This window comes from Odontesthes bonariensis, chromosome 18, assembly GCF_027942865.1.
Source record: "Odontesthes bonariensis isolate fOdoBon6 chromosome 18, fOdoBon6.hap1, whole genome shotgun sequence".
In the NCBI taxonomy this organism is placed as follows: Eukaryota; Metazoa; Chordata; class Actinopteri; order Atheriniformes; family Atherinopsidae; genus Odontesthes; species Odontesthes bonariensis.
In genome coordinates this window covers 24,557,496-24,578,756 of record NC_134523.1, presented here as the reverse complement: position 1 = coordinate 24,578,756, position 21,261 = coordinate 24,557,496, and the positions used below count along the sequence as shown (strand labels likewise).

Below are 21,261 nucleotides of genomic sequence, written 5' to 3'. Positions count from 1 at the left end.
CGAATGTTTCACAGTCAACAAGATCCCAAATGAAAGTTTCACTGGAATAAAATAGAAAAAAAGTACAAACACAGAACAGAGAAACGCGACTGAGGCTCACACACTTTGGGTTTGAGTTGAACACTTTAGAGGCTCAGACGGAGTAAACAAGTATTTCAAACTTCACATCTTTTTTCAGAAGAATTATAAGAAGCTTTTTATCCGTTTCATTTTTGAAACTTAAAGATTCAGTTTGAATAAAATAGTCCAAAGTTGGTCCTTTTTTTGATGAATTTGCAGTCAATGTAAAAGTCTGAGAAGCTCTTCACCGCAACCCAGAAAGCTTTATGATGCTCGTGTTCAGTTTTCCAGTTGAGCGCCGCTCCGTGTTCGTGTTTTAATACTTTACAGAGTTAAATAAGAGTTAATGTGCTTCCCAGGTGAGGATTATTGCTGCAGTCTTCCCGGTGATCCAATCAGAGCTCTGAGCATCTGCACGACGTTGGCTGGCGTCTGAGAAAAGTCCCGAAACTCTGACAACACACCGTCAGGAAGCCTGAGTGTTTGAACCTGGACAGAGTTGTGCAGAATACACACCAGCTGCACTTTTAGCTCAAAGTGAACCCTTGAACATGACAACAACTTAGAAGGGTGCCTTTATTTCTGCCTGAGGCTGATGGTAACCTGTAAATACTCACACATATGATCCATTTAACACCTTAAAAGTTGAATAAAATGACACTGAACACTGATAAATTCTTGCTTTCATACCTTTGAGTCTCACATTCAGGTCAGAGATCCGGTTGTATACGCAGCTTCAAACACTTTAATAAGTTAACATGATTTTACAGTCAGAAAAGAATAAAACCAAACCGAGGAAACCTTGAGAAAACATGAGAATAAAACAGGTTTCAGATTCACAAAGTCTTTCCAAGTCGCATCATGGCAGTAAACTGTAAGTTTGGTGAGTTTGTTGGATGTTTCATTTCTTATTTAGATCAATAGTTCAGCCCCCGGAGCGGTTTGTTCCCTCTCTATGAGACCAGATTCTGGTGTAAAAAAGGATTTTGGAAGATTCTTGTTGATCAAACTAAAACTATCTCGACACACACAGTAAACCATGGCACGTTGATTTGGTCGTTTGGTTTCATTCCGTCTCTCGTTCTGCTCTCTGCTTCAGACCTGCTGTTTTCCTTCATTTCATTTCACAGTTTTTCTATTTTTTGGGGGATTTTTGTCGTTTTCTTGGCGTATTTTCTTTCTTGGACTTCGGTTGCGTGATTTGGTTACTTTCTTTAGGCGTCCTCCTCCACGTCCTCCTCAAACTCGCCCTCCTCCTCGGCCGTGGCGTCCTGGTACTGCTGGTACTCGGACACCAGGTCGTTCATGTTGCTCTCGGCCTCGGTGAACTCCATCTCGTCCATGCCCTCGCCGGTGTACCAGTGCAGGAAGGCCTTGCGGCGGAACATGGCGGTGAACTGCTCAGAGATGCGTTTGAACAGCTCCTGTATGGCCGTGCTGTTGCCGATGAAGGTGACGGCCATCTTGAGGCCGCGTGGCGGGATGTCGCACACGGCCGTCTTGACATTGTTGGGGATCCACTCCACGAAGTAGCTGCTGTTCTTGTTCTGCACGTTCAGCATCTGCTCGTCCACCTCCTTCATGGACATCCGGCCGCGGAAGACAGCGGCGACCGTCAGGTAGCGTCCGTGGCGGGGGTCGCACGCCGCCATCATGTTTTTGGCGTCGAACACCTGCTGGGTGAGCTCGGGCACCGTCAGGGCGCGGTACTGCTGGCTGCCCCGGCTCGTCAGAGGGGCGAAGCCGGGCATGAAGAAGTGGAGACGAGGGAAGGGCACCATGTTGACGGCCAGCTTCCTCAGATCGGCGTTCAGCTGGCCGGGGAAACGGAGGCAGGTGGTGACGCCGCTCATGGTGGCTGAGACCAGGTGGTTGAGGTCTCCGTAGGTGGGCGTGGTGAGTTTGAGAGTGCGGAAGCAGATGTCATACAGGGCCTCGTTGTCAATGCAGTAGGTCTCGTCTGTGTTTTCTACCAGCTGGTGGACGGAGAGGGTGGCGTTGTACGGCTCCACCACCGTGTCCGACACCTGCCGCACAGAGAGGAGCCGCATCAGAACATGTGGAAGGTTACATTTAATAAACACGTGCAGCTCAGAAGATCACTGCTGAGCGCTGAGCGTCACAGCACATTACCCCCTCATAACTCCAACTGGACCCTTTCCTATCAGAGCTCCAGTTACACTGACCCAAGACCAATCAATGCATGTTAAAAAAAAATAACTAAAATTGTTTATATTGTAATCAATATTAAATTCAATATTTATGCTGTGACATAAAAAACAGGACACAGCAGTGATTCCCTGACTGTTTCTGACTACATGAGCTGCGTTTAAGCCTGGAAATGAAGGTGTCAGTGTTGGCTGCGGAGCGGCAGCGTCTGCGCTACCTTTGGAGACGGCACCACGCTGAAGGTGTTCATGATGCGGTCGGGGTACTCCTCTCTGATCTTGCTGATCAGCAGGGTTCCCATACCGGAGCCGGTGCCTCCCCCCAGGGAGTGCGTGAGCTGGAAACCCTGCAGGCACTCGCAGCTCTCGGCCTCCTTCCTCACCACGTCCAGGACCGAGTCCACAAGCTCCGCCCCCTCCGTGTAGTGACCTTTGGCCCAGTTGTTTCCTGCTCCGCTCTGACCTGGGAAGCGATGGTTATTATCATAAGTTACTGACGATCATTTTCTTGGAGTCATCATTGAATTATTACACAACAACTGGAAACATCCAATAGCCTCAGGTTTAAGTTTGACCCCTGACCCCTGGCCACATTAGCCCCTCCTCTCCCGTCCAGCTCGTTCTTACCAAAGACAAAGTTGTCGGGTCTGAAGATTTGTCCAAAGGGCCCAGAGCGGACCGAGTCCATGGTGCCTGGTTCCAGGTCAACGAGGATGGCTCGGGGCACATACTTCCCACCTGCGCACGGACATAAACAGAAAGAAGAAACTTTCATTCAGGTTCTGGGACTCCACGATGGAGGCCGCAAAGGCCAGATCAAGTCTATCAACCCATGAGGGTTTGAAGGAATTTTATATTTTACATCAAGCCGTTTAACTTTTATTAAAGCCAGAAACAACATTCAAGCTTCTTGACGTGAAGAAATGCTGGAAAAGGAGCGTCGGGTGGCTCAAATGACTTAGACTATGACTTTCTTTGTTGTCATAGCACAAAAAACACAGGTGAGTCTTGACAACGAAATGTCGTTACGTGGCTTCTGGTTAACAGCGCCAAAATTTTGAATGCTGTACAGTACTATACAATAAAAATAATTAGGTATGGAAGTGCTATGTGCCAGCACTGGGAATAAAAATATAAAAAATAAATAAACTGCACTTAGTGCAAAAATATTGCTAAATATTTTTGCACTCAGCCTCAGGGAAATTGCACAAACAGAAGTGTGTAGTTCGACCCCCAGGTCGATGGTTGAGCAGGCGCCCTGTGAAGCTAAAGCTCCCGCAGGTTAAAGCCCTGGCTCGGGCCATTTCCTCTCGCTGTCACCCTTCCTGTCAAATAAAGGCCACATAGTGCTCAAAAATCCTTTAAAAATAAAGAAAAGAAAGTCTGTAAAATCATTAAGTGCTAGATTGATTTAAGAGTAGAGAGAAGCAGCAGGAAAGAAGTGCGTGTGTTAGAAGAGGAGGGGCTTCTGAGAGCTGGGATGGCTTAATAATAATAATAATAATAATAATAATAATAATAATAATAATAATAATAATAATACTACATTTTATTTGAAGGCGCCTTTCAAAATACTGAAGGATGCTGAACAATAAAATCAAGAAGACAAATAAGAAACTGACATAAAATCCATGAACAATAAACTAAAGACGATGTAAAATGGGGTCGTGTGACAGACATTAAGTAGAGGAAGCTATTTTTAACAGATGAGTCTTGAGTTTAGTTTGAAGTCAGACAGATATGGAGCGAGGTGATGAACGGCCTTGAACGTCCACGGGAGCATTTTAAAATTGAAGCGTAGCTTTACCAGGAAGCTGGAGGGGGCCGAACGGCAGAATTCTGAACTATCGAAGCTTTTTGGAGGGATTAGTGAGTGATTTGAGTTTCAGCTGCTGTGGGACAGAATTAATGAATACTGAGAATATAAGAAAAAACAAAGTTTCTCAACAGACTGGAGTGAAAATCTCTAATCTTCAGTGGGCATTTCTACAGCTGGCGTTCATGTGTAGTACCACGTGTGTCCACTAGATGGAGTCAAGCACAGTAAAACACTCAGTTGACATTTAGTTTGGGAAGCTGAACAAAATGTGTCTGAGATGAACATTAAGGATCATTTTAATACTCAGAGGCTCTTCCGGGTCATTCTGATTCATTTTTAATGATCAGCAAGCGTCAATAGACTTTAAATCAATGTGTTCTTTTACTGAAGGCAAGAGTGCAACTCGGGGTCAAACTATATACACTCAGGGTAGCAGAATATACCATTAGCATTAAAATTAAATGAGCGTAACTGCGTGGCTTTTTAAGGCGGCACGGCCCACATGCTGACTCACAGCCGAGCAACAGAGGACACTTAACACGTCATATCCTTAAATTGTAATAATATCAGGCCAATATGCATAACATTACCACATCCCTGTTTGAAAACTGCAGTGAGCTAGTTTCTCCACAAGGGGGACGCCTCAGTTCAACATGTCCAACACTGGGAAGTCTGGATGAACTCACCAGTGGCTTCGTTGTAGTACACACTGATCCTGTCCAGCTGCAGGTCGCTGTCTCCGTGGTAGGTTCCTGTTGGGTCGATGCCGTGCTCGTCACTGATCACCTCCCAGAACTAAACAAACACACGAACCAACATATCACTGCACCAACTGGGCTGTACGCTCATTAACTGCAGAAAAACATAAAAGCAATCACTGAACGCGGGTTTCCAAGCTTTATCTGATAAATCATTGTGTACTCAACAGTTTTCTGGTCACAGATTCCTGACAAAGAGGCGTCTGTGTGGTTCTTCAGGTCATAACTGAGCTAATTTCAGGAGAAACGGTCTTCTGTGCTTCCAAAGCACATGTTAGCATCTAATTGTGTTTTGTAGTCACAAGACCACCTGAAAACAGCAACGTGTTATCTGAGAACACTTCTTTAACATGATATGTAGACCAGAAGTTTAAATAAAGTAACAACCCGCCACAAACTAAGTTTAGCTTTTTCCCCCCCATCCAAAGGCAATTTGAAATTCCAAGGGACTGCCAATTTGATCCACGTCCCAGCCAGATGGAGGCTGAAAAACTAACAGTAGTTTTTCAGGAATTTTCTGAATGGAAATGGATCAGAACAAGAAAAAGGATGAGAGCAGAATGAAAAACAGGAGCCATAAAATAAGCACATCGAGGCATATTCAGGCTACAACTAATAAAATGTATTAACTGCGTCTTAATCTGACTCCTCCAGCTGTGTTCTGCAACATGAGCCTGCAACTTCCTGAAGAAAATGTTGTGAGCATGCCGACTGGAGTCAGAGTGTGAAACATCTGTAGATCAAACCTACTGCAGATGTGCAGAGAAGCATCCAGGTCAGTACAAACCGGCCCTAAGCAGAACTTTCATATTATAGTTGGCAGGAGATTTGATGGGCCACAAACAAAAAATAAAACCAATCAGATCAAACAAAGGAATTCCAGTGGATTTCATCTGAGAAGCAGTTTTTCCACCAGGACAGGCCTTCAGTGTTTTTCTTTGCTCTCCTTTGGATGAAGAAGCCTCCTCCATCACTGATATGAATGAATATATGGCTGAACCCTCAAGCCTGGATCAAGCTTGTCAAGACAACTAACGAGCGATCCATAAACCTAAACACAGGATTAACATGGATGCGTTGATGCGTGATGGTAGTCGGGCCTGATGCTTGGAATCGTAGCAACAATAAAGCTCGAGGTGAGATGCATGATTAGTGATGTAATTTGATTAGTTGGTTGGAAAAGTTGACCAGTTCCCAACTTTCCACCACAAGCTACGCTAACAAGGTGAAGCAACGGACCCTGAATTCAAAGCGATGGAGAGGAGCGACCCCCGAACACCTGCAACACATACATGAAACCAGCCCAATGAAAGGAATGAAAAGGAAATAAACTAATTTTTATATTAAATATATATATATATATATAATAAAAAATAACACAGATTTGTATTAAAATTGCAACCAGAAGTAGGACACGAACCAACTTAGAAGTGATTCTAATTAAAGTCCACATCTGGATCCAGGAATGTTTTATCCATCCATGGGAAGCAATCTCAGGCTGATCTGGATGATGAACCGAATGAGCGGCTGTTTCATCTCAAGATAGCACATAAAGCTAAAAGGAAATATACCTCGCCATCAGTACAAAGGTTAAAAATTAATAATAATCCAAGTTCCTCTCCATCTGGGTGAATAAATCTGCTGTTTCTGCAGAAGAGGAAGCACAAAGCCATGCAGTCATTTTCAACCTGAAAGCAGGAAATCATTGGAAAACAAGGAAAACTTAACAGGATGTTATTGTGTTCCACTCTACTCTGTGATCTGAGCTGTAATAAAAGTCTAAAAAAAAGGAAGGGAGGATGCCGTTTAATCATCCCCACCTGGATGTTTCCAGTTGGTTCAGTGAATCACACTCTGACCACAACAGTGTAAATAAACATTTAAAAAACTCTTTCACTCTTTATTACTCATATAGGAGAAGCTAACGCGAGAAAGCTGAGGTCAGACAGCTCGAGTATTCTCCAAAAACAAGCATCCTGATCACATGCTGGGCCCAACACGTCATAGGAGAAGCTAATGCGATCGTTTTCCTCTGGAAACAGCAGATGTTACATACTCAGTTCATGACTGAAAGCAAATCTCATCCAGAGATGTTAATCTACAGCAACATTAGATTCGGTTTGGAGGAACTACAGTGTCCCCCCAAGCATTTATCTGGAAGTCGTTGGAGAAATTTCACCCATGAGCTGCTTGTTTTTCTAACTGAACTCGTTGTAAAGATGTTTCCTGCTGCTGATGCCAGATTTTGCTGACCGGGCCAAAACAGGCAGCTCGGTAACTTCCCCCCCCCCCGACCCTCACACGGGCAGCTGGGTGTGCCACTAAAATCCTTATGGATACTGATGCTACTCCAGCCAATTATCTGTGAGACACAGAGATAAAGTCTTTTGTGTTTTTTGTCCATCCTCTCGTTCACTGTTCACCCCGCAGGGGAAAAGCCCCGGGAGACATTTCCCCTGGGAAGACGCACTGTGTCTGTGGAACCTCCTGATTCAGGACGTCAGTCAGAGTCAGCAGCTCTGATCAATCATATTTCACCAGCATGAACGCAGCAGAAACAGTTCTGTGTTCATCACTGACTGAGGAAGACGTTGGAGTCGTGCCTCGTGCAGTATTAAAGGAATAGCTCGTGTTTTTTTTAAGTGGGCTTGTGACGTATTTATAAGCAGCAGCAGTCAGAGCTCTTTGAGTTTGGAGCAGCAGGAAGTCTTTTTGTCATCTAAAACAACTCAAACCTCTAAAACCTCCCCATATTCCAGTTTTTTTTTTTTTTACAACTCCTCACTGTTGCTTCAGATTAGCTTACTTTGTCACTGTTTTCTCAACCCAATGGCGTCCCTATTGCTCGCCGATCACTACTGATGATCACGGATCAGCCGAGTCCACCAATAGTTGTGTCAGACATGTTGGACATCTTCCTCCAGGGAAGATTACTTCTGCTCCGTCTCTCTGTCCCACATCTCTTATCAGCAGATCTTCTGCCTCATACACAAATCCTCTCATGTCTTCGCTTTGGTAATTCCTCGTCTTTAGAGTCCCGTTGCTTTGGGATTGGACCAGCAGAACGATAAGCAACACGGACTTTGTTCAAGTTAAACTACTGTGCTAAAGTCTAAGTTTTAAGGTTTCAGTTGTCGTTAGGCTGCTCCATGTGAGCTGCTGCAGGTACCAACGACTCATAAATACATCACCTAAAAACAGCCAAACCATCTCTTTCAGGGCTCTTTGCACGCCAAAACCTTTTTTTTTTTTTTTTTTTTTTTATTTAATAGGAAAACAAATGACTGGTTTGTGGTTGGGGAGCAGCTGAAACGGAGCTTTAAGACTTTAGATCTGTTCCTTTCACAGTTGGAGGCTCAGTAAGCGCTGAGCTTTCACAGAGGATCTAGTTCTACAGGCGGAGACATTAACGCCAAACTCAGTTAGAAACAAGAGCACAGGCTGTCGCACCAGCTCAGTCAACTGACCCTAATCTGTGCCCCGGACTGAGTGTGTTTAAGAGAAAGAGTTGGAGATAATCGGGGGGCGTGGGGGGGGGGGGGGGGGGGTCGCCCATCTTTGAGCTTCTATACGAGTGCAGGAGAGAGCAGAAGGGAGAGACGGAAATCTAATTTCTTTTCTTAATCGACCTCAGTTGATTCAGTTTTAGGGGGAAGAGCGTCTTAATTTGCATTTCCAAGAAGTAAAAATCAATCCCGAGGAAAGTTAAAATTGACGAAACCAATAAGTTAGAAAACAGTAAGTTACTGAAACCTGGAAAAAAATGGTCCAAGCTTCCATTTCCATCACATCTTTTGAGACGTTATCCAGCAACTCAAGAGAGCCGAGCGGCTTTTGGTTGGATTGTGTAAGTGAGGGAAATCAGGCAGTTAATCCACTGTGAAATGTTCATGACCTCAGCCTCGCTAAGTCCTCTGTAAATACACTTGGCTTCACTGATGGGGACCATCGAGCAGTGGATCCAATGTTCCCGGTTGAGTCTATAACAGGCCAAATATCTGAATACAATTTAAATAAATTATGCTAAATATCCATCAGGCTGATGAAGCTTTCATTGTTATCCTGTTACAGAGCAGATTAAACTCAAGCCTAAACTTTATAAGTGATAATCTGATATATTCACTGATGTTTTATTGAATAAATAGACCACTTACAGCGACCTCACGGCGGTCATTTTACAAAAAGTGCTCATTGTTTTCTGAAAAAATAAATTTAAAAAAATCGCAAAGTAATTGTCCCATTTTCTGGAATTTAAAGAGTTGTGCTTTGAAAATGGCTTTACATGCTATATGCACCAAAGAAAAACAGTGGAAATCTTCACATGTGGGGAGATGAAGCAGGCAAAGGTTGAGCATCTTTTGTTTAAAGCAACGCATTGTTGGTCCGAATTATTGAACAGATCCATCTGCTGCATCATCAGCTTGTTGCTGACTGGATCCCTGTGCAGCTTAAATGTAGAGACTCCATTCAAGTCAAGTTAAATAGAAAGCACACATTAGTATCTTTGTGTAAACAGGAGATTTGTTTAGGGTTTGGGGGCCCGGGGTGTGTGCATGTGATACACTGACTGGAAAGGCAGCCATTTAAACGACGTCATCTGTGCTTTCAGAGCACACACTGAGCCACTTGTCATCCCCCCCCCACCGTCACCCTCCTCCTGCTGCGTTCCTCTCCTCTGCCTCAGCAAATTTCTCTTTTCTTTTCACCCTCTTCTCTTGTGTTTTTTTCTCATTGACAAAGACTCGTCATGCAGCCAAGACAGCAGCTGGTTCTGTGAGTCTGCTGGAGTCTGGCCGGCTCATTAATCATGGCTCAATGACCCGAGTCACTCTTTAAAATGCTCATTTTCACTGTAGCCATATGCATGGATTTAAATCCATTTGATCAAAGTATAATGCAATATGCTGCACGCTCACATGTTTCACATTGTTGAATTAAACGGGAGTTAAGATACGAATGCTTAAACAGGCTTTTCTGCATTTTGTGTTGCTGTTATAATCCAACACATCACAAGATATTTCAACAGTGATTTATTGTTCCTGTCAAACAGAATTTAAATCCACTTTTACAAGAGGAACAAGGTAGATTTTCCATTTAATTTCCATTGTGCCTGTGGGTTAAAGATTTATATCACAGTTATAACAGCAAAATCTGGACACAAGCTTGGAAAAACGGACAATAAAGTGCAAAATATACACTTTCCTTCTGGGTGAAAGTGACAAAATAAATTCATTTGGAGCAAATAAAACAGAATAAACTAACTTATAAAGTCATGTATCTGATCCAAGTTTCTCAAAACAAGAAGAGCAAAACATTAGAGGTGCATGGTTTCTTATTACGTTGCATCTTTAAAACTGAAAAAGGTGAGTAAGATACAGAAATTAAGCCATTTGTTTGGTATCTATAAATAAATTCAGTTAATGTTTAAACTGTTAAAAAATAAAACAATAGTCCTGAGACTGAGAGATGAAGATGTGGGTAAAAAAAGGGTGAAATGTTTCAGAAAAAAACAGATTAAACTGCTAATTAACGTTTTTTATCACTTCTTCTTACCTTTGCCCCAATCTGGTTCCCGCACTGGCCGGCCTGCATGTGCACGATTTCTCTCATGATGAATGGTAGTGAGTGATAAAAGTCAACTATAACTGTTTTAATTGAGTACGGTTGACCTACTGACTGAGCACAGCCCGGACAGACGGCGACAGGAGTTTGTCAGAGCCCGGAGTACAACAGGCGGGTATAAAGGGTTTGGAACGCGCCCATCATGTTGTCCGCGCCAATGATTGGCTGCTGTTATTTCAGGCCCGGCGTTGATTGGTTGAAATGTCGGATTTCTCTTACAAGGGGTTTCCTGGACTTAAAGGCAAGGACCGGAAAAGAAGAGGTAGCGGTTTTCATCATCACTGCCCTGTTGGAGCCCAACTAAAACAATGTAGAGTAGAATAGAATAGAACAGAATAGACTAAAATAGAATAGAACAGAATAGAATAAAATAGAATTTGTTATTCTTGGATTTTGTGCACTCAGAACAATATGTTTATATTTTTGTGCACAGTTTTCCATTATGAAATTTGAATTTAATTTATACATAGATTTATGCATAAAAACGTTCAATTTTACCAAAAATTTCTGCATTAGAAATCCTCACTTAATTTCTGCCAGTGAAATTGACTTTAAGGGTTAAATATCACTTCGCTGAGCCGCATCACCGGCCTTCCTCTCTCCTCCTGGGGCCTCTTCCACATTGCTGTTTTCCATTTTGTGTTAAAGGGGGAGTTGTGTTAACATATCTACCTTAGTTTAAAACATATTCTTTTCTGTTTTCACACTATGTGAACTGCTCTGTTCATTACAGGATTGTTTTACATTTACAAGCTTTATTTCTCTGTTTATATACATCTACAGGCACTTAAAATACAGAAACTGAATGTAACCCCTAACCCCTGATGGACACTGAAAGCTGCCATTTGTGTGAGGGGATACAAAGCTGGTCTGCGTGCTCCCAACCCACAGAAGATTCACAAAACAGCCAACTGCTGAAAACACTGAAATCCTCTTTTGAGATATCATCAGTCATGGAAGTCACCACCTGGTCATCCATTGGTGTGGGAACTGTGGTTTTAAAGCCTCCAGGTTGGCATTCAGGCATCACTGTGTTAGTCTTTGTAGAATTCAAACTGACTATAATTGGAAAAACTGCTGACACCATGATGAGTGAGGAAAAAAGATTTGGACTTATTAGTATTTCATCATAGGAGTTGGTTTTTGAAAGGGAATCTTCACAACAACAAAAAAACCATGAACAAACTACTACTTCTTCTCTACTGTTTAAAATGTAACTGATAAACTGAAGCACAATTACAGGACCAATCAAATCCGTATATAAAAAGTGCATTACATGAACAGCAGATTCCAACCGAGCCTGCTTTCTAACATAAACAATCATTAATCACTAGTGGTTGCAGTTCCCCACCACGCCGCTAGATGGCGGGCGCGGGCAATCGATGGGCGTGCTCCAAGCGAGATGCTGTTCGGTTGGAGCGAGTCATCGTCACTGGCCGCATCATCTCGTATTTTACGGGAATAAACGTTACCTGGGATTAAAAAAAAAACAAACAAACATATTTTTTAACGCACAGAAAAAAGATACTGATATCCATCTGTTTTAACTATCCAGCCTAAATCCTGAGCGGTAAGTGTGCGTTTATATGACGTCTCTCTCCTGTAAACTGTAAACACAAACGTTTGGGAAATGTGGATTGAAAAAATGGATGAACAGCTAGCTGCAAGCTGCCTGCGCTGAGAATTATACAAAGGGTAAAAGCCCAGTCGGACGCTGTAATGTGTAAGTCCTCCGTTTTTTGTTCGACTTTTTCTTGCGCATTTTACTGCGCAACATTTGCGTCAATTAGATTATTCCAGACCTGCTTGTCTGCTCCGCTTCCCACCACAGCCCCTCCCTTCTGTGTAGCAGTCATACAACACAAACCGGTGACAATTTTGGAGCATTTCATCTGTAAAATACTGTTAAGGGTGGTTTAATGTCGTCTGCTTTTATTCATCATCTGTTACTTTATTTGACTTTCAGCCTGAGGGAGGATCAGTAAACATGTTCTACACCTGTGGTCCCAACGAGGCTATGGTGGTGTCAGGTGAGGAGATGATCTGTATATGCTCAATAAATAACATTAAAGAAAGTAAATGTGTGATGATTAATACTGTTGATGCTATTGTGAACCTGTTTTGGACTGATTCTCAGTTTCTGAGGTGAAAATTTGAGCAGAAATGTAGTAAAACAGGCTCCGCCTTAGAGGAAAGAGTAAAAGAAATAGTTGTTCTGCAGTCACTAAATGATTTGATGCTCCGCTTGGTTTCCTGGTTTCCTCATAGGCTTCTGTCGTTCTCCTCCGCTGATGATCCCTGGAGGCAGAGTGTTCGTCATCCCGTGCATACAGCAGATACAGAGGTGAGAAATAACTCAGGCTTTTTTTTACTCGTCCTGATATACACCTGCGTACACCGGCTTTATTCACAGTAAGCGTCTTTGGCATTTGGCAGACATATTTCAACTGGCTGATCTGGAACACCTGATCTTACCAGAGTGTTGTAGCTGACTTCTACAGTCGTGCACTCGGTGCTTGCAGCTCAGTATGACACAAACAAAGAGGAAATACGGCACGTTAATGTATACCATTAGAGCGATTTACAATCCATCAGTAATCACCCTTACTCTGACGCCTTATCCTGCGTCTACAGGATTTCCCTGAACACTCTGACTCTGAATGTGAAGAGCGATAAGGTCTACACCCGCCATGGAGTCCCCATCTCTGTCACTGGGATCGCTCAGGTCAGTTCAGCCTGGAGATGAAACAGTTGTAAAGCAGTTTCTGTGAGAACAACAACCAGTTTCCATGTGTTTGGACTCTTGTTCCTATTTAGAGATGCATGCGCTGTTTGTCTTCCAGTCCAAATGTAGTTCCTCTTATCGTCTAGATGTAGTTTCATCATTTTAAACCTTACAGTGTTGTTTATGTGCATATTGGACCCGTCCCTTTAACAATAAAGTGGTAACTTGTATTCTACAGATGAAAATCCAGGGACATAACAAACAGATGCTGGCTGCAGCCTGCCAGATGTTCATGGGGAAGTCGGAGCCTGAGATCGCTCATATTGCTTTGGAGACGCTGGAGGGACACCAGCGAGCCATCATCGCCCACCTGACTGTTGAGGTGAGGATCAAAGAGTCGCCTCCAGTTTTTTTCTTCACAGCAGATTAGAAACATTTAGCTTCTCTGAAACTGATTCCACGCATTCTCAGACTGAAAACTGCAGCTGTCACATCCTGGTTAACATCTTTCTCTGATAGGAGATCTACAAGGACCGCAAGAAGTTCTCAGAGCAGGTTTTCAAGGTGGCTTCCTCAGACCTGCTCAACATGGGCATCAGCGTGGTCAGCTACACTCTCAAAGATGTGCATGACGACCAGGTACTTCTATGTTCTCACGCATAAAGAACCACAATCGTTTAGGGGGAAGAAATGTATTTAAAGTTTTGCTTTTGAACAGCTGAAATTAGAAAGGCAGCAGAATAAGTTAATGAGTTAATGAGTCACATCCGGCCCTTTTTCCCCCGGTGATGCACAGGATTATCTCCACTCGCTGGGAAAGGCTCGAACCGCCCAGGTGCAGAAAGACGCCCGCATCGGAGAGGCCCAGAACAAGAGAGATGCTGTGATCAGGGTGAGACGGATCACTTTGTTCTTATTCCTACCAATGTCTCATTCCACAAACAATCTCGTTGCTCCGGGCAGCTTTAAAGGGATAGTTTGCCTCTTTTGACATGAAGCTGTATGACATCCCATATTAGCAATATCATTTATGAACATTTTCTTACCCCCTGCTGCGTCCTGTGAGCCGAGTTCCAGCCTCGTTTTGGTGTTGGCGAAGGCAGTCCGGCTAGTTGGATGGGGCCACAAAAATAAAGCGTTTTGCTTCTCAAAACAATATGCATTCAAAAGAGTAATACATATGCATCAAAAAATGAGAGAAAATAGGGCTGACTTTTTCCTGGAGAACGATTTTGTGATGCCAATGTATTACTCTTTTGAACGCATATTGTTTTGAGAAGCAAAACGCTTTATTTTTTAAACCCCAGCCAACTAGCCAGACTACCTTCATCAACACCAAAACGAGGCTGGAACTCGGCTCACAGGACGCAGCAGGGGGTAAGTCAATGTTCATAAATGATATTGCTAATATGGGATGTCATACAGCTTCATGTCAAAAGAGGCAAACTATCCCTTTAACGCTTATTCAAACTGTTTTGAGAATCAGGAAAATTAATATTTTTATTCATCTGGTTCTGTCACCATTTAAGTGTCTTCAGTCGGGTCTGTATTAGCATGTTATCCCAGTGTGTTTTCAGGAGTTGCTCCCACTGATGGCAGCTGTCCTCGTGTCCCTGCTCCTCTCTGCAGGAGGCTCATGCGATGCAGGAGAAAATATCTGCTCAGTACAGGAATGAGATCGACATGGCGAAGGCCCAAAGAGACTATGAGCTGAAGAAGGCGGCCTATGACATCGAAGTGAACACCAAGAAGGCGGAGTCAGAGATGGCGTACCAGCTGCAGGTACACAGCAGTGAATAGGAATTAGTTGTGAAGTAATTCATTTCATTTTTCATTTTCTAACTGGATCAGATCTTTTATGACACTGAGTGAGGACATAACTGATTGCTTATGTGTGTTTTCCACCGGCAGGTTGCCAAGACGAAGCAGTGCATCGAGGATGAGAAGATGCAGGTGCAGGTGGTGGAGCGGACGCAGCAGATCATGCTGCAGGAGCAGGAGATCACCCGCAGGGAGAAGGAGCTGGAGGCCAAAGTGAAGAAGCCTGCCGAGGCCGAGCGGTACCGGCTGGAGAAACTGGCTGAGGCTCAGCGGTGAGTTGCAGGTTTATTCTCACTCACGGCTACTCATGTTCTGCTGCAGAATGTTTAGGCAGACATCCTTTCAGATTTATGTCGAGGAATCTTCTTAACGTCTTAATTTAACCACTTCTTAAGACATCTGTTCGACCCCACAGACCAGGTTCAGTCCAGATAATTCATGGTGAACTCGTGCCTTTTTGAAGCCTCTCTTTCTGTCTCTGCTCATCGTTTGTTCTCCCCCAGTCTGAAGATGATCATGGAGGCAGAGGCTGAAGCTGAGTCCATAAGGGTGAGTCGCAAATCGATACAGAGGATTCTCACAGGAGCAGTTTGTAGGATTTGGCGCCATTTAGAGGTGAAGTTGAAGATTGCAATGAGCTGAATGTCTCTTTTAACTTCCAAGTATGCGTGAGGAGCTAAAGTGGCTGCTGAACAGGGAAAGGCTGCTCTGGGCTGCTGAAGAAATATGTTCAGAGGTTACAGAAACAGAGCATTACTTCACCTTTAAATCCTTTTATTCATTTAAAACATATAGATGGAAATGATATTTTTTTAAATATTTTTAATTCATAAGTTTGTTTAGCTGTTCTAATATATGGGAACTCTGGAGAATGTTCAGAAAATTAGATTCAGACTTTGGAAGTTGCTGTTATCACATGCACAAGCTTTCTTTTTATAACTATAAAGTGTTATGGAGTGTATTCAGCTGAGCTGAGAATAGTGAGCGGGGCTCACCGATGACTATTTGTGCCGATATGAATCTCACATGTATTTGGATGTATTCGACGAACGAGGGAAAAGCAACATGCAGGTCAGCAAAGAATGAGCATGAAGCAGCTACTCTAGCTTTAAATGCTCCGGAGTATCACCTGCTGTGCTCGCACACGGGCCTCTAACCAGGCCGCAGGTTGGTAAACTGTGGAAGAAGTTGGGTTCATGCTTCAGGCATTTGTGGTCTGACTTGCTGCTCCTCTGGATCATTGAAAAGCATTTCAGGGCAGCAGTTTACGTGAGAAAACGGCAGGAATCAGAGATGCTTTGGTGGGAGGATGAGGGAACCATGTTTGATCCTTCAGAGCCAAGGCCAGATGTGTGCAGGTTTGTGTGTGCAAATAGGAGTGTTGGTGCTACATTTTTTTTAAATTCTTTAAACTTGAAGCCGATTCTTCGGTTGAATCAATGAAGACATTGAGACAGTCCTTCTGTAAGGTTAAATAGTAAAGCACCTTACAATCCGGAATAATCTTTTTTTTTATAACCGCAGGTTTTCCTGTTGATGTGATTTTAATAAAAAGGAAGCTGAGAGTTTACCGTTTCAGTCAACCTGTCCTGTCGACTTTCAGATCAAAGGTGAGGCTGAGGCGTTTGCGGTGGAGGCCATGGGCCGAGCTGAGGCAGAGCAGATGGCGAAGAAGGCAGAGGCCTTCCAGGAGTACAAGGATGGAGCCATGGTGGACATGCTGCTGGAGAAAATCCCTCTGGTGAGCAACGGGAAACCATTTGTACAGCCGGCTGTTACTCTTTGCCTCTACGAGATGTCGTGGATGGATTCACTTTGCATTATCAAAATATTAACGCAGGTTTTATTATTTTTTTTTTTTATTAAAAATTTTTTTTTGGAAAAAACGTTTGTTTTTTTTTAGGCTTTCATTTTGTAAAAGTCTGCTGCTCACAGGTTTTTATTTTGTAAAAGTCTGTTGCTGTCTGCTGCGGAACCGGAAAAGAAAGTAATTGAAAGTAAAATCCACCAAACATGGAGAAGGGTACGGAACTTTTACTCGGCCATTTTCATTTTGAAGTTCTTCCAGACGGCGGAGTCGACAGAACCAAAGTCATCTGTAAACACTGCCAAGTTGAATTGTCTTCTCAGCGTAGTAGTTCCAGTCTAAAATATCACTTAAAGGCAAAACACACAACTGATAGCAGCAAGTCATTCAAGGAAACAGACAGTGGAGCGAGGCTTCTACATAAAAACTACAGAAAGATGCTGATGTTAAAAGTGTGTTTGCACAACAAATGTTAAGGCACTTTCATTCATATGGCAGCACATTTAAAATAACACTAAATTCTAAAAGCTATACACTACTTTTGAATTCATTTCGGGATTTTGCGTACAAATGCGATTAATCGTGATTAATCAGGGAAATCGTGTGATTAATTAGATTAAACATTTTAATATTTGCCCAGCCCTAGTTTTAACATTTGGTGATGTCTGTCCTGCACCAGATGGCCGAGGAGATCAGCAGGCCTCTGTGTGGAGCCAGTAAGGTCACCATGGTGTCCAGCGGAGGTGGAGAGGTGGGCGCCGCCAAACTGTCCGGAGAAGTGATGAACATCATGACCCGCCTCCCCGAGGCAGTGGAGAAGCTGACCGGGGTCAACATCTCTCAGGTAACGCGCACTCACATGTGCGTTTGCAGTGTTGGAACAGGAGCAGGGACCTGTGCGCCACCTTCTCCCATGTTCCTTCCCCTCCGTCCTGCAGGTGACCTCCCGCACAGGCTGAGCAGAGTCGACCACACCTGCTGGCAGATCTACTCTCCCGCTGTGTCACCACCCGCCTGGACTCTCTGCACCCGTCCTCTGTTGTTCCCCAGCTGCTTTGTGATGTTGCTGTGTGGTGAAAATGGTATTCCACCTTTGTCCGGCGCCCTGCTGTGTTCAAATGTATTTATGTTATATGTTCTTCTGTTGATAATATCCTCACTGGTACTGCATTCATTCAGTAACAAGTATTCAAACGACAAGATTTTAGAAATATTCTTTTCGGTTTCAGGCCTGTGACACGAGATTTTAAATGCAATGAAATTTAACTGTAGCTATTATTTGACATTTCTTATTATATTTATCTGTCTCACTGCGTGTTTACGTCTGACTGAGTCTGAGTCCCCCCCCCTGTGTCCATGTTTACCTGTAATGTCTCCTCCATTACTGCCTGCGTCCACTGCCTCGCTGCCAAACCTTAAGTGCATCTTAGCATGAGCCTGTGATAGAAACATGCAAACTAAACCTTCCTTTACTAACGCCTCTAACATTTTGCTTCATGTGTTTCTGACAGAACAATTTAATCAAGTCCTTTCTGCATAGGGTCACATTCTAACAGGTGATAGGTGGCATTGAAATATTTAAATCTGTCATTGCTTTCTGTTTAAAATCGGTTTAGTTTGTTTTTAGGGATTACTTGAGGACCCTTTGATTAAGTCTTACCAGTTGCATCACATCTTCAGCTTGCTCCTGACTTCAGGTTCTTCACCACAAACGCTGCATCAGTCGAGACTTATCCAGCTTTTTCATTTCTATCATTTGAACCCTGCTCTGGTTTTAAATGTTTAAGCTTTTTCTGGTAGAGGCTTGAGATTTTCACTCAGGAAATTCAGTTTTCTTTTCTAGCAACCTCATAGAGCATCTATACAGACAGACTAAGGAAACAGAAGATTTTAAAGCTCTCACATTACAGATTACAGAGTTTATTCTAAAAGTTCTAAAGTTATTGGTTATTTCTTAATAATCTGATGCTGTGGTGACCACAGAGGACATTTCTCCTTGATAATCCACAGCATAAGACTTCGTGGGCAGAGTCAACAGAGTAACAATCATGTTAACGTACGTCCTGAGTGATCTGAGCTCAGCTGCGCAGCTCTGAGTATGTGTGCTCACACCTGGTGTTAAAATGCATCTTCACATGCATCCTCCCACTCAGTAACATGTTACAGATTCACCTGAGATGCACTTATTGATTATTTACGAACATTTCTGCACATCTCTGCTGATAAAACACTCGCACTGAAGGTTTGAACCCCCTTAAATTTCTACACAACCTTGCTGTGTGCACATACTTTTGGAAATTTGAGATTCTTATTGTTTGATTGATGTAAGGTTTTTTTTATTTAATGGGGGTGATCACAGCAATCTTGATCCTGTGATTTTGTTGGCACACAAACGCATAAACATCTGTTTATGCAGTTGTGAGGTCACGCGACCGACCCCAGAAAGGATGGATGCGTCCTGAGGGACCCGATCTGAGTCCATCCTCAGTCTGTCCTGAACACACTCCCACCTGTTTTTAGCTGCGTCCACTTGTGTTCGGATCACCCAGGATGCATGTTATCACTAAATGTGTCCAAAATGTACCAGATTTAGGCCCAAACGGGAGCTTGAGCTGTACCTTCTGAGTCAGTTTCATTAGAGACTTTACCAGCCTGCAGTTCAGGAATACACCTGAAGTCAGCGCTGGCTGCTGGGTTACTTTGACCAGCTATGCAGCAACAGATGTAGCTTGAGAAACTAAAGATAAATCTGGATAAAGTAAACCTTTAGCCATCCAGAGAATATCACAGAGTAATTATAAAAGGAACCGTAAGTATTGAACCGTTAGTTTATGAACAGGATGCTGAACAGTACGACCACAGATCTGTAAAGGTCAGCTTGTGCTCCAGGGAAATGGATGCCAAAATGAATAGTCTGAATCAGGAATTATGGAGAAATGATCAGATTAGTGCAGTTTTTTTTCTTCATTCCTGTTCATTCTTGCTGTAATACACACTGAATGTGTTTGTTGATTTACACAAATATCAAACAATTCATTGTTTGGAAGGGAACGTTTCTTTCGATCTCCATGCAGCTATCACCCAGAATGATAAAACTACTGTAATGGCGGTTTAGGTCATCAGCTCTGATGTGTTACTGTAGTTATTATCAAGTGTCCCAAATTGCCTTATATAAGTCCCACCGTCTCCCTCTACCTCACCTCTTGGGCTGCTTGTATTAAAAGCAAAAGAAACACTATTTATTTCTTAGTATTCGAGAACATCAAAAAAGGGAGAGAAAAATCTCTTTAAAATTAAAAGCATTCTTATTTATATTTTAATTGGGTCTGTTTGTGAACCAAATGGACTGAAGTGACTTTTGAAGATGCATTCATTTGTATTTGATGATAAACACTGCTGTTATGACGCATGTATCAATACCTATTACACTTGAATTGTCATGTGATCGTGCAAAAGATCTTATGCAGAAGGCGTGCGTCACTCTGGAGTTACCAAAGTAGGAGATTACGTGTTGACTAGCTATGGAAATGGTGTTTTATTTGCTGTGATACAGTATGGAATAGATGTAATTATGCAGAATATATTTGATAATTGATAAAGTAGCAGTGTAGCACTGTATGTTTCACAAATCACCACTGACAACTTCACTAACTCTCACTAAGGGAAGCTTCTGTGTGTTATCATAAATGTATAAAAAGCTCCATTCAGATTATTGTGATTTCTATGCTGTGCTGCTGTGCTATGTTGAAGAAGTTCTGCCTAAATGGAAGTTACCTCTTTATGGCGTTTCAGTTGTTCACAGTGCATTTCAGGAAGCTTGTGTTGAAGGAAAATGTCACTCTACAATCCTGTACACGATATACTTATTAAATTTCAAAAAGGAAAGCACGTCTTTGTTGTTTCTGAAAGCAGTTATTACATATTATGAATATATCCTTCTGCTATATGTTTTATTTTGAGTTTACACATACAATGTGTGCATGTTTTGTTGTTGTTTTACATGTTTGTTTATTTTATTGTTTTAGTTTATCATCTGTGGGGTTCTAATTAAATTTTTCATGGACTCTTTGTTTTGTTATTTTATATGTTTGTCTATTTTATTGTTTTAGTTTATCATCTGTGGGGTTCTAATTAAACTTTTTCATGGACTCTTTTTTTCAGTTTTCAGTTTATTTATCTATCAAACACACACACACACACACACACATATATATAAATAGATATAATCTATATTCTTTTGTTGATTTAAGGGTATGTGGTTTACATCCCTAGGGTGCTACCTTATTCCCACACTTTATATTAAGAAGCTTGAGTGGAAGTGACTGACTCCAGAGCCCCTGATTGGTGTATTTGTAGATCCAGGGCTTCAAACAGATAATTGCCCTAATGACAGAGTCTATATGATATATAGATATAAACAGTAAAAGTACATTAAAAATAGAAAAAGATGAAACTAAGTGGATACACGACAAAATACAAAT

The 21,261-nt window shown here is 42.5% G+C and overlaps 2 protein-coding genes across 2 annotated transcripts; one reads left to right on the top strand and one right to left on the bottom strand.

The window, feature by feature from the left end:
- Positions 1-213: 213 nt before the first annotated feature.
- Positions 214-10,514, bottom strand: LOC142367464 (tubulin beta chain-like). The gene is made up of 5 exons (XM_075449434.1): positions 10,359-10,514; positions 4,734-4,842; positions 2,856-2,966; positions 2,447-2,691; positions 214-2,087 (listed from the first exon to the last, which is right to left on the bottom strand). The coding sequence occupies exons 1-5, from the start codon at positions 10,413-10,415 to the stop codon at positions 1,275-1,277; spliced, it is 1,335 nt and encodes a 444-aa protein (XP_075305549.1). The 5' UTR covers positions 10,416-10,514; the 3' UTR covers positions 214-1,274.
- A 1,307-nt stretch (positions 10,515-11,821) lies between these two features.
- On the top strand, positions 11,822-20,922 carry flot1a (flotillin 1a). The gene is made up of 13 exons (XM_075449990.1): positions 11,822-11,997; positions 12,394-12,457; positions 12,696-12,771; positions 13,062-13,152; positions 13,391-13,534; positions 13,672-13,791; positions 13,949-14,044; positions 14,782-14,934; positions 15,064-15,245; positions 15,477-15,522; positions 16,577-16,714; positions 17,460-17,624; positions 17,719-20,922. Exons 2-13 carry the CDS (start codon positions 12,415-12,417, stop codon positions 17,737-17,739), a joined length of 1,275 nt encoding a protein of 424 aa, XP_075306105.1. The 5' UTR covers positions 11,822-11,997; positions 12,394-12,414; the 3' UTR covers positions 17,740-20,922.
- The last annotated feature ends 339 nt before the right edge of the window (positions 20,923-21,261 follow it).

Excerpts from the sequence above, each read along its gene's own strand:
- LOC142367464 (XM_075449434.1), bottom strand. The coding sequence starts at position 10,415 with ATGAGAGAAATCGTGCACATGCAGGCCGGCCAGTGCGGGAACCAGATT. Across the intron at positions 4,843-10,358 it reads GGAACCAGATTGGGGCAAAG|TTCTGGGAGGTGATCAGTGA; the intron begins GTAAGAAGAAGT and ends GTGTTTGTTTAG. Across the intron at positions 2,692-2,855 it reads ACCCGACAACTTTGTCTTTG|GTCAGAGCGGAGCAGGAAAC; the intron begins GTAAGAACGAGC and ends ATCGCTTCCCAG.
- flot1a (XM_075449990.1), top strand. The coding sequence starts at position 12,415 with ATGTTCTACACCTGTGGTCCCAACGAGGCTATGGTGGTGTCAG. Across the intron at positions 13,153-13,390 it reads CTGTCACTGGGATCGCTCAG|ATGAAAATCCAGGGACATAA; the intron begins GTCAGTTCAGCC and ends TGTATTCTACAG. Across the intron at positions 13,535-13,671 it reads TCGCCCACCTGACTGTTGAG|GAGATCTACAAGGACCGCAA; the intron begins GTGAGGATCAAA and ends TTTCTCTGATAG.